General features: G+C 37.7%; 1 protein-coding gene across 1 annotated transcript; it reads left to right on the top strand.

The window, feature by feature from the left end:
* Positions 1-26: 26 nt before the first annotated feature.
* On the top strand, positions 27-12,238 carry LOC306885461 (serine/threonine-protein phosphatase 1 regulatory subunit 10-like). The gene is made up of 19 exons (XM_079441985.1): positions 27-194; positions 365-675; positions 5,083-5,198; positions 5,299-5,385; positions 5,467-5,602; positions 5,696-5,747; positions 5,838-5,924; positions 6,059-6,187; positions 6,750-6,855; positions 7,016-7,119; positions 7,231-7,334; positions 7,440-7,599; positions 7,684-7,827; positions 8,010-8,256; positions 8,857-8,932; positions 9,043-9,258; positions 9,342-9,477; positions 10,308-10,691; positions 10,773-12,238. Exons 3-19 carry the CDS (start codon positions 5,092-5,094, stop codon positions 10,895-10,897), a joined length of 2,400 nt encoding a protein of 799 aa, XP_079298111.1. The 5' UTR covers positions 27-194; positions 365-675; positions 5,083-5,091; the 3' UTR covers positions 10,898-12,238.
* Positions 12,239-13,498: the final 1,260 nt, after the last annotated feature.

Raw genomic sequence — 13,498 nt, 5'->3', positions numbered from 1 at the left:
AGTTCCTGAAAGCGGAGTGGGGGGATGGGCTCGTCCTTGAACACACAGAAGAAGGTCGTTTCTAGAGGAGCGCGTGATCGTCGACGCCATTTTGTGTGGAAAGAAACGCGCGCGAGCCCGTGATGACGCGAGAAGCGTCAGGACTATATATACCGAGTCCCACCCTTTCTCGAGCATTCCTGGATTTGTCTGAGGTAAGTGTCATATCGGAGGACGGTTCTCCGTCTTTTTGCGATTTAAACGACGATTTTTGTCCCAAAGTTCGGTTACCACATCAGTTTTTATCGGCAAAAACGACCTTTTGATCGGTGTCTGGAAACATTCGTTTTTTCTAACGTTTCTTTGTGCTGTTGTTTCGTTTCAGGTCCGAGTCGGTCTCAGTGAAGATCTGGCGTCGAGGATTTTTCAACTGTGCGAAGATCAAAGCCCCCAAAACTCAATTTTTCTGCTCGAGTAACGGACATTCGCGTACTACTTTTTTTTTTGCTCCAGATTGTTCAAGAAGGAAAAGCTCAATTTCAGCCACCACAATCCCGCCCATTATGCCATTTTTCAGCCAATAATGCTAAAGTCATGACAGTTTACCTTCTCTTAAACTGTTAAAAAGCTGAAAATTGTTGCTGTTAAGCACAATATATTAATAGCAACCCGAGACGCAGAGGAGAGGTATTAATAGTAAGTGTTCTTTCAAACCAATTTGAATCGAAACTACGTAACAGTTGTCTGTGTTGAAAATGATTCCAGATATAGATTCCTATCTGTATCGAGCGAGGCGACCTAACTGCGCCACAGTCTCTAGAAGCAGAGCATGCTGAGATAAAGCGAGGCAGAGCTACCTAGTGTATGAGCTCACACCGCAAAGACCGAGCAGCGGCTTCAACGCCCTGCTTCTCTTTGTGTGTGAGACGGAGCAATCCTAATGATTACTAAAGTAACGATAAACCACCGAATAATAAGCTAGCCATCGCTGATCATAAGCAATCTGTACATAAAGATTGCCATAGGCAGAGCTAGGGAGTGGGGCTTTTTATAAACTGCATTCTTTTCAGAGGAGAGCTCACTGGAACAATCAACGCAATCTGCACATAAAGATTGCCAAGTGGCGCCTGTGGATTTAGCGGAACGGAGAAAAAAACTGACTGAAATGCAACATTTTGTTCATAATGCCGTTAGATGTTTTTAGTTGGCGGAACTGGATACCCGTTGAGCTAGTTTGGTGAAATAAACCTCCTTAGGCAATGATAATTTATAAAAATGCATAGCAGTCTGAGTATAAAGATTGCATTTTTTTGTGTTCAGTGCTTAACGAGTGCGTAGATAAGGTTTTATTTGTCTTGTCGACTTTGCTTTAAAATGGCGGACGGGTTGTCCTTTGCTCGGATCACTCGAGGCAATGGTGGCTTTGTTTTTCTGACTGGATCTACGGGAAATACTGTAGTTCGGAACGGATGTCTCCCCATATACAGCTCGAGGTATCGTCTTAATATCCGTGAGTCGCTAGCGGGGTAAATATAGTAGCACTTTGTAAACGAGCGAGACAAATGGCAGGCGGGGGGGGGGAATAGCCGTTGTGTTTTTAAAAACTTGTTGGGAATTCAAAGATGGCGACCAGACACCCGTTCACGAAGACAAGTGGTTAAAGATAGTGGGCGTGGTTTACCGCTGACTTCAGCCAATCAGAGGAGCCGCAGTCAGCTCAGGGCGAGCTGCTATATGAGAGAGGGAGACTTCGACAGATGGCAGATCAAATCCCCCTGTGGCCACTATTGAGCAGATGCATACATTCATATTACTGGTCTTTAGTGAGACCAACACTGGATGCTTTGTGTTGACGAGCTCTAACACAAAATAATTTGCTTAAAGATGCCAGCTGTTTGTTACACTTGATTAAAAAGTGAAAGTAGGTTGATGAACTTGATCTATAGCGCTGTAGGAAGAGTCTTATACAGGACAGGGTGGGTGTAATGAAACTTTAAAAGTTAAACAATGTGTTTCTTCACATCTGCATTCCATCAGAAACCTGGCAGATACAATGTTAATCTTTTCTTTCCAGTGAATGTACAATCTTGACTTGTTCTTGTTATGATAACTGAGTTTCCAGGAATTGTGTGTATTGTTCCGTGTTTAAGGAGGTCGGTTGTGACTTTAAAAAGTTCTTCAACAACAGTGTTACTGGTAAGACAAAACCTGATTTCTCACACGATCAAAAGTGAGTAAATTCTAACTTTTTCGACATTAGTAAGTTAGACCATTTTCACTGTCTTGGAAATTATGTAGAAGCGTTGCTAAACACTTGCATGCTTAAAAATCGATATACATTCGGTGTATATATATATTTCTATTTCATGTGTAATTCGCCCCGTTGTTCATTTCCTGCTGTAGTTAGTTGTTTAGTCTTGCCGGTGTCCAGTCAAGTGTGCTGTAGTGAGAGGAACTGAAGGCAGATATACTCGCTGTTGCTCCGCGTGGGCAGGGCAAGTGACGTCTCTCTCTCTCTCTCTCTCTCTCTTTCTCTCTCTCTCTCGACCACGAACACTCTGCCCTCACCCGTCTCTTTGTAATTAACTTATCTACGTCAGATATTATTATCACTGGCATACATCCATCTTATTTTTTCCCCATATATTCTACTTGTTTCTGTATTGTAATGTATCTTGACTTGCATTTCTTAGTGCTGCGTGGCAAATACACTGTTTCTGTACTTGTGTATGTTTAGAAATAACCACATGGTGGCGACATACAACTTAGAAAGTCTTGTGCTCGGTCGCACTAAACCCCTTAAGTTAACCCTTAGTGATAATACACTTATGCACTTAAGGAGTTTCTTGCAACTGGATATTGATCCACAAGAGTAAAAAGTCAAGTCTTTCAGAGTGTATTTCCTTTATTATATATTTATTTCCTGATTCATTCAAAATTATATTAAAATTAATTTAACACTTTTTTTTTGTGGCCAAAATATGAAAGTATGGACAAAATAATTGGGGTAATATTACATAATAAAGAAAAATGTAGCTAAATACAGCAAAAATTATAATGAGGTAATAGACTCACAAAGCCACTAAGGCACATCAAAAATCATTTTGTGAAGCCCCCCCCCCTCCCCCCACCTAGTGGTTCTAGACTTCTGTATACATAAAACATACCTAAAACAAAAATTTAAATAAAAAGGTCCAGTTAATGTACTGAGATTTAAAAACCTGCAGTATTATTGACAAATATTTAAAGCTTACTGTTTAAAAGTAGTATGCACATTGGTCCTACTTTATATTAGGTGTATTTAACTACTATGTACTTATATATTTTATTGTGTATGTATTTGGTGCATTGTACTTATTGTGTATTGCAAAGCATTAAGGTGGGAAACTGGTAAGGTTCGGTTGGGGTGGGTTTAGGGGTAAAAATAATTGCATGCAGGTATTTTTAAAATATAAGTGCAGTGTAAAAACAAGTATGTACACAATAAGTGCATTGTATCAAATTTGTAATTTAAGTGTTAAAATTAAATTGAAAGACACTTAAGCTAAAGTGAGTCCTACTCATTTTATGTCCATCAACCCCATAACAATGACAATTGTGAATATGGGTAAAGTCTTTGTCATATTTTTTTCATGTATTCAGATTTTATAATATAAGTGTAACTTATAATATTGTAAAGGTTTTGGTATATAAGTGTTTACAAACATCTCATTGTATTATAGGATCTTTCATCTATTGTTGTTAGGTTATAGACAGATGGATCACAGCAATGTCTAACAAGGAAGGAAGAAATGATCTTAATGCCAGAGTCCCTGTATGCTTTACAGCTGATGTGTGACAATGCTTTTCCGATAAACAAGAAAATCCAGTCAATCATTTGAACACTTTTACTGTGCTCTCCATAGTTTTTCTTGACATATTTGTGATAAATGTTATTAGTTGTGCTACAATTGAACTTCTTGGGGATTACAAGTGTCATCACTATAAAAATTACTTAATTGCTAATAAAAGAAATTATAAAAAACTATGTTTAACTCTTAAGTGCATTCTCAAATTTTAATTTGGTCCTTTTTCCTCTTATTTCTGCTCTTGTATAATTCTTATTATTTAAATTATATAATAATCTGAATGCACATTACTGATCACAGCCATTATATTATTTTACATGTCCTCTGTACTTGTGATGTTTATTTTGTGTAATGTACAATGTTTATGAAAAGCAGGTGGGTTTAAGACAGTGACATGACACATGTAATATAACATTTTACTTTTGTTTATCTTTCATCATTTCAAATTATGAACTACATTATGCAGCGCTCACATAACCAGTCATCCAGTTTGAGTTTCTCGTATAATTAAATAAGTGGCAGACTTGTTCAATTATTGTAGAAGATTGTTTACATGAACGCTGCATAATTCAGTCTGCAGTCAGATGTTAAACTATAACAGTTGTACCAGCTGCCCCTTTCTAATAACAGAAAGTTCAGTAAATATTGACAGCCCTCCAGGCATCATATATTAAACATTTTATTTACCAGGAAGGATCCTTTGTAGGGGGTGGGGGGTTTCTAGTAATAATCTAAGTCCCACCTTATTTTATAATAACAATTTTCTAAGTGATGAAACATGAATTTGAGACTGTTGTTTGAAGTAGTGTGTTTATTAATGAAGACATTACTTTTTTACTTTCTGTTGTTGTGAACAGAATGGACACAGCTTGTTCTGTGGTCATGATTGCACTTGTGATTTCAAATCACATCAGGTGTGAGCCAGAAAACTGATAAGACATCCGTATCTGATTGAGTACAATATATAAAACATCTAGACGTTTCTCTCCGTTCTTTGAATGCATACATGCAGAGTTGACAGCAGCTGTTCTGTCTTGTGACCATTTTTGTTCCTAATGTCTTCAGAATTCGTTGTTTCAAAGTTATTTCAGATCTTTTCAAAGATTCAACGTTGTCCTTGTGCTGTTCCAGTGAGCTCTCTTGAAGTGCCATGATCTCATTATTTCTGTATTAACTGGGTGATTTCATGTCATATCCAGATTTTCCCCAGTGGCATAAGCACATGAATAACCCCTGTTTTCTCTCCCTCTGTCAGTAAGCAGCTATGGCCGTGGGCCCTGTGGACCCCAGAGAGGTATTAAAAGGAGTTGAAGCTCTGTTGGGGAAAGATGGAGAGCTACGAAGCCTTGAGGGAGTTGCTAAAGTCTTCAGGTGAGAAGCTGTACCAGTTTTATTTTCTGGATACCTTCAAAAAAGCCATTAATTCCATTAACTTATATTATTTGTAACATATTTCCCTCTTTTCAAACAGTCTCATGAAGGCCTCGCATAAAATGGTCAGCAGATGCATGTATCTGAACATCTTACTGCAGACAAAATCACACGATGTACTTAATCGGTAAGAATAATATCCATCAAAAGAAACATTTGAAACATTTTTGTTCTCAAGGTTATGCGTAACTCTATCTCTTCTGCTCAGGTTTATTCGAGTTGGAGGCTACAAGTTGTTGAACTCTTGGCTCACCTACTCAAAGACCACCACTAACACCCCCCTGCTGCAGCTCATACTGCTCACCTTGCAGAAACTCCCCCTGACTGTGGACCACCTCAAACAGGTACTTCCCCACACCATGGCCCATAAAACTCACACACATGCCCCCGCAGTCTTCTAACACCTGTTTTCTGTCTGTCGTCTTCTCTCCTGCTAGAACAACACAGCCAAGCTGGTGAAACATCTGAGCAAGAGCGGCGAAACAGAAGGTAAGAGCACATGTTCCATGAATCAATGCCAGACAGTCTGCTTACTGTCTTCCAGAGCTCAGGTTTGAACTCTTCCTCTCTTTCTCTCAGAGCTGAGGAAGCTGGCGTCAGTGCTGGTGGAGGGCTGGATGGCTATTATCCGCTCTCAGAGCGTCTCCAGTGGCGCGGCACCCAATGGTAGGGTTTCCAGTTTACATTGTCTTCTGTCACTCTGTTTTTTTGTTAAAGTAGACTTAATGCACTTTTAACGTGAATTATTAGAAAGTGGGGTTCTCATTATTGGCAAATAACCCAACTCTGTTTTCCATCAGACAAGAAACGGAAAAAGGAGGATGGAAAAATGCGTCCAGAGCTGAAGCCCCGAGAAAAAGGAGCAGATGAGGAGAAGAAAGACAAACCAAAAGCTTATGCTCCAAGTCACGCAAAGATCCGCTCTATAGGTTAGTCACCAATGTTATTTTAGTATAATTTATATAATATTATAGTATTTAGTTACATTTTTAATTAGGTGTTGTTTGTTATATTTTCATTTTTATTTTAGTTTTAGTAATTTTATATTTTTAGTATTTGTTCATTTTAATTAGGTTTTATTACATGTACATTTTAATTTTACTAATTTTGTGACTTGCTTTTTTTTATTTATTTTTTTTATATTCCTATTCAACTTTTTTCTTTTTTTTTTGTTCTAGTACTTTACATTTATTTCAGTTAGTTGTCAAAAATTGAACTTTTAATTTTTTTTAAATAATGCATGTTTTATTTTGTTTGCTAAAACTGGTAATATTTAATTTTATTAACTCTTTCAAAAACAATTTTTCTCAGGTTTATATTTATGATTATGTTTAACTATTATTATTATATTTTAGCTATTTTAAAACACTATAAATTATTTATGCGTGTATATATATATATATATATATATATATATATATATATATATATATATAAAACTCATTTTTAAAAGTGATCTGTTTACATTTACTCTAAATGTTGTGTCTTCAGGTTTGGAGGTGGAGAGTCCAGCTCCAGTTCCTGTAAAGAAAACCCCCTCTGCACCCCTGCTTGGAGACAAATACAACATCAAGCCAGCTCTTCTCAAGAGACCAAGGTAAGTGGACACTCCATTTCTTTCTTGCAAATAATGAACAGGCACATGGAATCCAGGATCGGCCCCTTCTCATTTGATTCATGATTTGAATTAATTTAAATGCAGTTTTACTTCGGAGGGTTTGAAAATGAATCGTTAAACTCTGACTTTGTTCATTCAGCACATCGCCAACTGACGCACCACCAGTGGAGAAGAAATACAAGCCCCTTAACACCACCCCCAACTCTGCTAAAGAGATCAAAGTCAAACTTATACCCCCACAGCGTGAGTATGCCCATTCAGCAATATGAGCAGTATGATTATGATAATCTGCAAAAAAGGAGTGTAGAGTTTCCTCTCCGACTGGTGCTTAATATCCATTTCTCTTCCTTTTAGCGATGGAAGCAACTGGATTTTTGGATGCCCTCAACTCCGCTCCAGTGCCTGGCATCAAGATCAAGAAAAAGAAAACAAAAGCAGTTTCCCCTACCACTAACAAGGTGTGCCACATCAGACAACCCTCATTTGTGTTTATGCTTCATGGGTTTTAATTTTCCCCAGACCTCCAAAATCACAAACCCACTCATCTCTCTTGTGCTCCACAGCCCTGTCCGTTTGACGGCAGGCCAGAGGTGTACCCAGGTACAAAGGCCAAACCGTCTTCCCCTGAGACGCCCTCATCTCAGACACCTCCTCATGAGAACCAAGACCTGGAGCAGCCCGGCACACCCGTGCCCACCGAGGACGCTGATGCAATGGAAACCGGTGAGTCCAGCTGCATAGAAATTGGCCACAGAGAGCCATATGAAATAATGAAAGAATTTAAAATGCCTTATTTTGTGTTTTAAGGTGACAAACCCAATGCTCTGGCTGAACCTCGCAGTGAGGAGGAGGGTCTGACTAAGAAAGGAAAGAAAAAGAAAAGTGTTCGGTGGGCGGAAGAGGATCAACTCAAAGAGTCCTTCTACTTTGACCTGGATGAGACTGAGAGAGGTAAAGCAACACTTTCTTCACTTACACTGCCGTTTAAAAGTTTTGAGGTCTGTAAGGTTTTTCTCTTCTATAAAAAATACAGTAAAATAAATAATATCATTACAATATAAAACTATTAATATCTGAAAATACTTGTGGGATTTGTTCAATAATAATCATCACTCTTTTTTCCTCTCTCTCAGTGAACGTTAATAAAATTAAGGACTTCGGCGAGGCGGCTAAACGGGAGCTGATGATGGACAGGCATACGTTTGAAATGGCTCGTCGTCTTTCTCACGACACCATGGAGGAGAGGGTGCCCTGGACTCCTCCGCGACCTTTGACCCTCATAGGCAGCCTGGTCATTCCTGGTTCCAGCAGCAGAGAGAAGATGATCCAGAGAGACCGAGAGATGGGCATTCTGCAGGAGATTTTCCTCAGCAAAGAGAGGTAAGACAAAGTTTTGGTGCCTTTTCTCTTGTAGTGTGTCATGTTTAGTGATTGTTCACAGCATGAAACTACATTTAATGCCCACAATATCGCACATAAAAACCCACATGTAGGCTAGGAATCCATTTGGATTTGACTGGATCATGAAAAGCGGGCCATGATATTATTTACAACTTAGAATAATAGTTGTATTAGTATTACTTGTGTGCTATTATATTTTGTTTTATTAAAAATACTAAGTAGCTTTTTTGTATTCTCAGTTTTCATTGTAATTTTAGTTTAATGTTTAGCTATTATTATTAATATTATAATTTTTTTTGCTCTATAGGTTTATTTTTTTATTTTTATTTTATAAATTTTTTTCAGATTTAGTGTTTATTATTTATTTATTTCCTGTTAGGACTTTCTTTTATATTTTATGTATTAAAAATAGTTTTTTCATCTAATATTTTATTTTAGCTTTTAACAAAAGTTTTTTAATAGATTTTTAAAACCCTTGCACAAATGAATCATCCACATTGGTGAATAAAGTTTAAATAGGGTTAGAAATGTCTTTAGGAGCTTTAAATGGACATACGTGGTTTGTTTCCCTCTCTGCAGTGTTCCAGACTGTCCTCATGAACCAGACCCCGAGCCGTATGAGCCCACGCCTCCTCGTCTCATCCCACTGGATGAGGTAAGACAGCCAATTACCTTGTCATATGCTTTCCCCTTCCATTTTTTTTCTTTCATTTTGAAGTATCAGATGTGGCATGTCGATGACCTCTTTGCTCTGTGGTGTTGTAGGACTGCAGTATGGAGGAGAATTACATGGAGCCCGCTGACGCTGCTGCCTCCGGCGGCTCTTCAGGCTCTAATGAAGGCTCCAAGCTGCCTCCTGTTCTAGCTAACCTCATGGGAAGTCTGGGCAACAGCGGCCGCAGCCCTCAGGCGCAAGGCAACACCCCACCAGCCAGTAACAACCCCGCTGTTAATGTGCAGGAACTGCTCTCATCTATCATGGTAAGATTTAATGGATATGTACATGTTATTTACCACAAGAATGTGCAAAGGCTTTTATTTTAAGCATCTCCTTTGGTTTTCAGGGTGCTCAGGGATCTAACCAGTCTCCAGAGGACCTGATCAAACAGCCTGATTTCTCGGATAAGATCAAGCAGCTTTTGGGCTCCCTGCAACAAAACCAGAACCAGAATCAGAACCAACCTCCCAATGCTCCGCCAAGTATGTGTTTGCTCTCTTTCGACTGTTTTCATTGCTATTGAGTGTTGTTTATATACTATTGCAATATTTATTCATATTTAATTTTTTATTTTTGTATTTTTTTTTTTTAGTTACATTTAAGTTTTAGCTGCTTTTTTTTTTTTTTGCTGTTTTTTTTTTTTTTTTTAGTTGAATCATTTTAGTACTTCAACTGATTTTAATATTTTTACTATTTTTCTTTATATTTTATTTAATTTCTCAGTTAACCAAAACGTTAAGTTTCAATCTTAGCAAAAAAAATTGTGGATTTCGTGATTTTTTTTTTTTTTTTTTATGTGTTCGATTTATTTTTTATTTTGGTTTATTGATTTTATTAATTTATTCAGCTTTAATTTCAGTTTTAGTTTCAGTAATTATGGTACTACTTAGTATTTATATCAGTTAGTTGCCAATTAGTATTTCTAATGAAGTTGTTTTGTTTTGTTTTTTATTATTATTATAATATACCATTATTATATTAATATTTTTATTTTTCTGATTTATTTCAAATAACACCTTTTTATAATTTTGTAACATGCTTTGGTGATTAATTCATTAATTTTTATTTCAGTTGTAGTTTAAGTAATTTTTAATTTTGTAATTTTCTAATTTTTACTTGACTTAATTTTCATTTGTTTTTTTTGTTTTTTTTGTTTTTCATTTAATATCTTTCATTTTATTTCTGATTTATTGCAATAAACTGAAGCCTTTTATTATTAGTTTTAGTTAACCATAACAACACTGCTTTGTTGAGGAGTAACTGCATGATGGTTAAGCAGCATATTTAATGTTCTATTTCCCTCACTTCATAGTGAACACAGGTCTGCTTGGCCATGGCCCTGGCATGAACATGAACAACATGAACAACATGCCGATGCCCATGAATGGTGGTTTCCCTCCAAACAAACCCCCTGGACCACATTTTAACCATCCTCCTCCTCCTCCTCCTCCTCCCCACGGCCATGGCCACGGCCACGGCCCACCCTTCAACGTCGGTGGCCCACGCATGATGGGTCCTCCGCCCGGTCCACAGGGCCGCGGGGTGGACAACGGCAACTACTGGGGCGACGACTCCATGAGAGGAGGACCACACCGGGGAGGACACTTCCACCGGGGGAGAGGGAGAGGAGGAGATCCGGGCTTCAGAGGACGAGGGGGACGCGGAGGACCACGCGGGGGACACAACAACATGGGCGGCAAGTTTGACAACCAAATCCTTTTCATTTTCCAACATTTAAAGTGAGCATCTAAATAACAATCTTTTTGTTTCGTTTCAGACATGTCAAAGAGGCCGGTGTGTCGCCACTTCATGATGAAGGGAAATTGTCGGTATGAAATTAACTGTGCGTTTTACCACCCTGGTGTAAACGGACCACCGCTTTCTCCCCAGCACGGACACTAACACACCAAAAACTGCTGTTCCTTGAACTCACCACTAGTGGGCAACAGGACTCAAAATGAGCCTCGTGTACAGAAACCGAAACGGGACGTTTGCGTCTGTGACAGCACAATCCTACGTGCTTCCTCCGACTGTACAGTTGCTTCATTGGATCTGAACATTAATATTTCTTCTCCATTTTACACTGTTTTCCCTCATCTGGAAAGCAGGGAGAAGATCTGAGATCCTCTATGAAGAGACAGATTACTTGACTTTGCGGCCTACATGTAAATAGTGACTCCTGGATATGTATATTTTTATTGTGATTCTGTGTAGCACTGACCTGACTGCTAAAGATTGTGCTACATAACTCTGAACCACTAGGACACCACGTAAATAATTGTCTTCAGCCAGTGGCATACAGTTCCTTAAGCTTCTCCTGGTGGCCAAAACCCAAGATACTGGATGGGCAGTTTTCTAAATTATAATTCACATGTCAGTCATTCTTTGCCTAATGAAATCGACACTTTGAAAAGTTATTACAGCACAGAACTTTTATTTTAAGATTTTCTGGTTGAATTCTGACCCTGACGTTGCCGTTCTGTTTGGCGTTTTATTTTCAGGTTTCTATTGAAGAGGGAGAAACCGTACTTCTATGAAATGTATAGATGCTTTCGAATTTCCAGATTTTCCCTCGGTTGGCATGAAAAGTGCCTCACACATGGTCCTTGTTTTTTTCCAGTCCACGATTTTTAGTTTCAAAAATACTCATACTCTGCTGCACTGAAATGTATTCATGAATTGGCATTATGTTCTCTTTTTGTCCCGAATTGGAAATGCTGTGTACGCGAGGGGTTAATACAATTCAGAACCGCTACCTTATGCATTTTTGAAGTCCCACTGAATACTTGAATCGATACTTTGTGATGGAAAGTGATCCTAGCCTGCTAAAGAAATATCAACTGTTCTGTGTAGTGTGACAATCAGGAGAATTAGTGATGATTTCCTACTTGATGTTGATGCTATGGCTTGATTTGCTGTGCGTTCATGTTCTCGGCCTCGTGTGGGTCTGTCCTGCTCTATCAGTGTTCAACTGAGCCTAACCTGGGCTACAATCACCAAGGCCAAACGTATTCAGGTGTTTTCTGTGAAAACAGCGGCCATTGTCTCTTGTGGGACTCGATTTTTCTTTTTCTTTTTTTGTTGGATTTACTATTTTCCCATGATTTTATTTTGATACAAGTCTGATGATTTTTTTTTCTTCTGATGTCTGTGTGTCAGTGCGCCGCATAAACACAATAAAAGGCACATTCAGAAATGGAAGGTGTTTTTCTACATGTAAATTAATAAACATTACGAAATTCACCGGAACGTGCTGTTTTCTCTCAAATGAACTTTTATTTTCAGAGCAAGGGTTAATATATAATGACCACTCTCTCTCAGTGCCTGTTTGCTTCTTTAACCTCTAAATGCATGGTTGTTTGAATATGGCAAACAGGGTTACGTTAGGATTCTACACTATCCCACTCAATTTTCCTCCCCCTCTCATGGCAGTCTGGTCAAATCGTTAACAGTTCTTTGCGGTGCGTTTGTCTTCCTGTCTGTCAGATCCGTGTTCTCAGGGCGGAGTCGGTGCAGATGGCTGCTGGAGTGTGTGTGATCAGGAGTGGCCTGTGCACCCAGCCTTCAAGGACAAATATTGACTTCGGCTTCATAGAATTTCTTCCTGCGTGCAAGATGCAGGAAGGATCGTTTAGAGTTAAGGACACCTCAGCAATTCATTCATCCTATGTAATGTTCATTTCATTTTTACAAGCGTTCAGTATGTCCTCCTCAGCCACAGTACAGGAAAAATGTTACAAAAAAAATCTGTGTATAAAATATCCAAGCAGTTTTGTGATCGTGATGCTATACTAGATTGCTTTTGACAAATGTTCAACGTTTATTTCCAAGGAATTAATCGGTTTAATGTTTATTTCAAGAAAAGAACTAAATCAAACAAGGTTTTTAAGATGTATTCAGACAAGTAACTCATTTTGGTTACAGGAGCAAATAAATGTAACAATGTAAGTGAATATAAAGATACTATTGTTCAAAAGTTTTGGGGTCAGTGAGATTTATTTTATTTCAGCAAGGACTAAATTGATCAAAATTGACAGTAAAGATTGTTACAAAATATATGCATTAAAAGCTAAATTATGTTCTGTTAGTACTAATAATATTAGTTCTAAATCATATTTAAATTATACAAAATATTTACATATATAATAAATTACAAACTGAACACAAAATATATTTATATTTACATTTTATTAATATAAATGTTATACAGTGTGTGTGTTAAATTAATTTGTAAAAAAAAAAAAATTTCCAAATAAATGCTGTCCTCTGGTCTTTCTATTAAACAAAGAATCCTGAGAAATAATGTATCAATAATGCATGATTTCCACAGAAATGTTAATCACAACTGCTTTCAACATTGATAATAATAATAAAATGTTTCATATATTTTTTAGCATATTAGCATATTAATAAATTATATTGGTTTCTGAAGGATCATGTGACACTGACGATGCTGAAAATTCAGCTTTGGAAATCATTAATTAAAATAGAAAAACATTTACA

Source organism: Barbus barbus (genome assembly GCF_936440315.1).
Source record: "Barbus barbus genome assembly, chromosome: 19".
In the NCBI taxonomy this organism is placed as follows: domain Eukaryota; kingdom Metazoa; phylum Chordata; class Actinopteri; order Cypriniformes; family Cyprinidae; genus Barbus; species Barbus barbus.
This window is presented reverse-complemented; position numbering and strand designations above follow the sequence as displayed.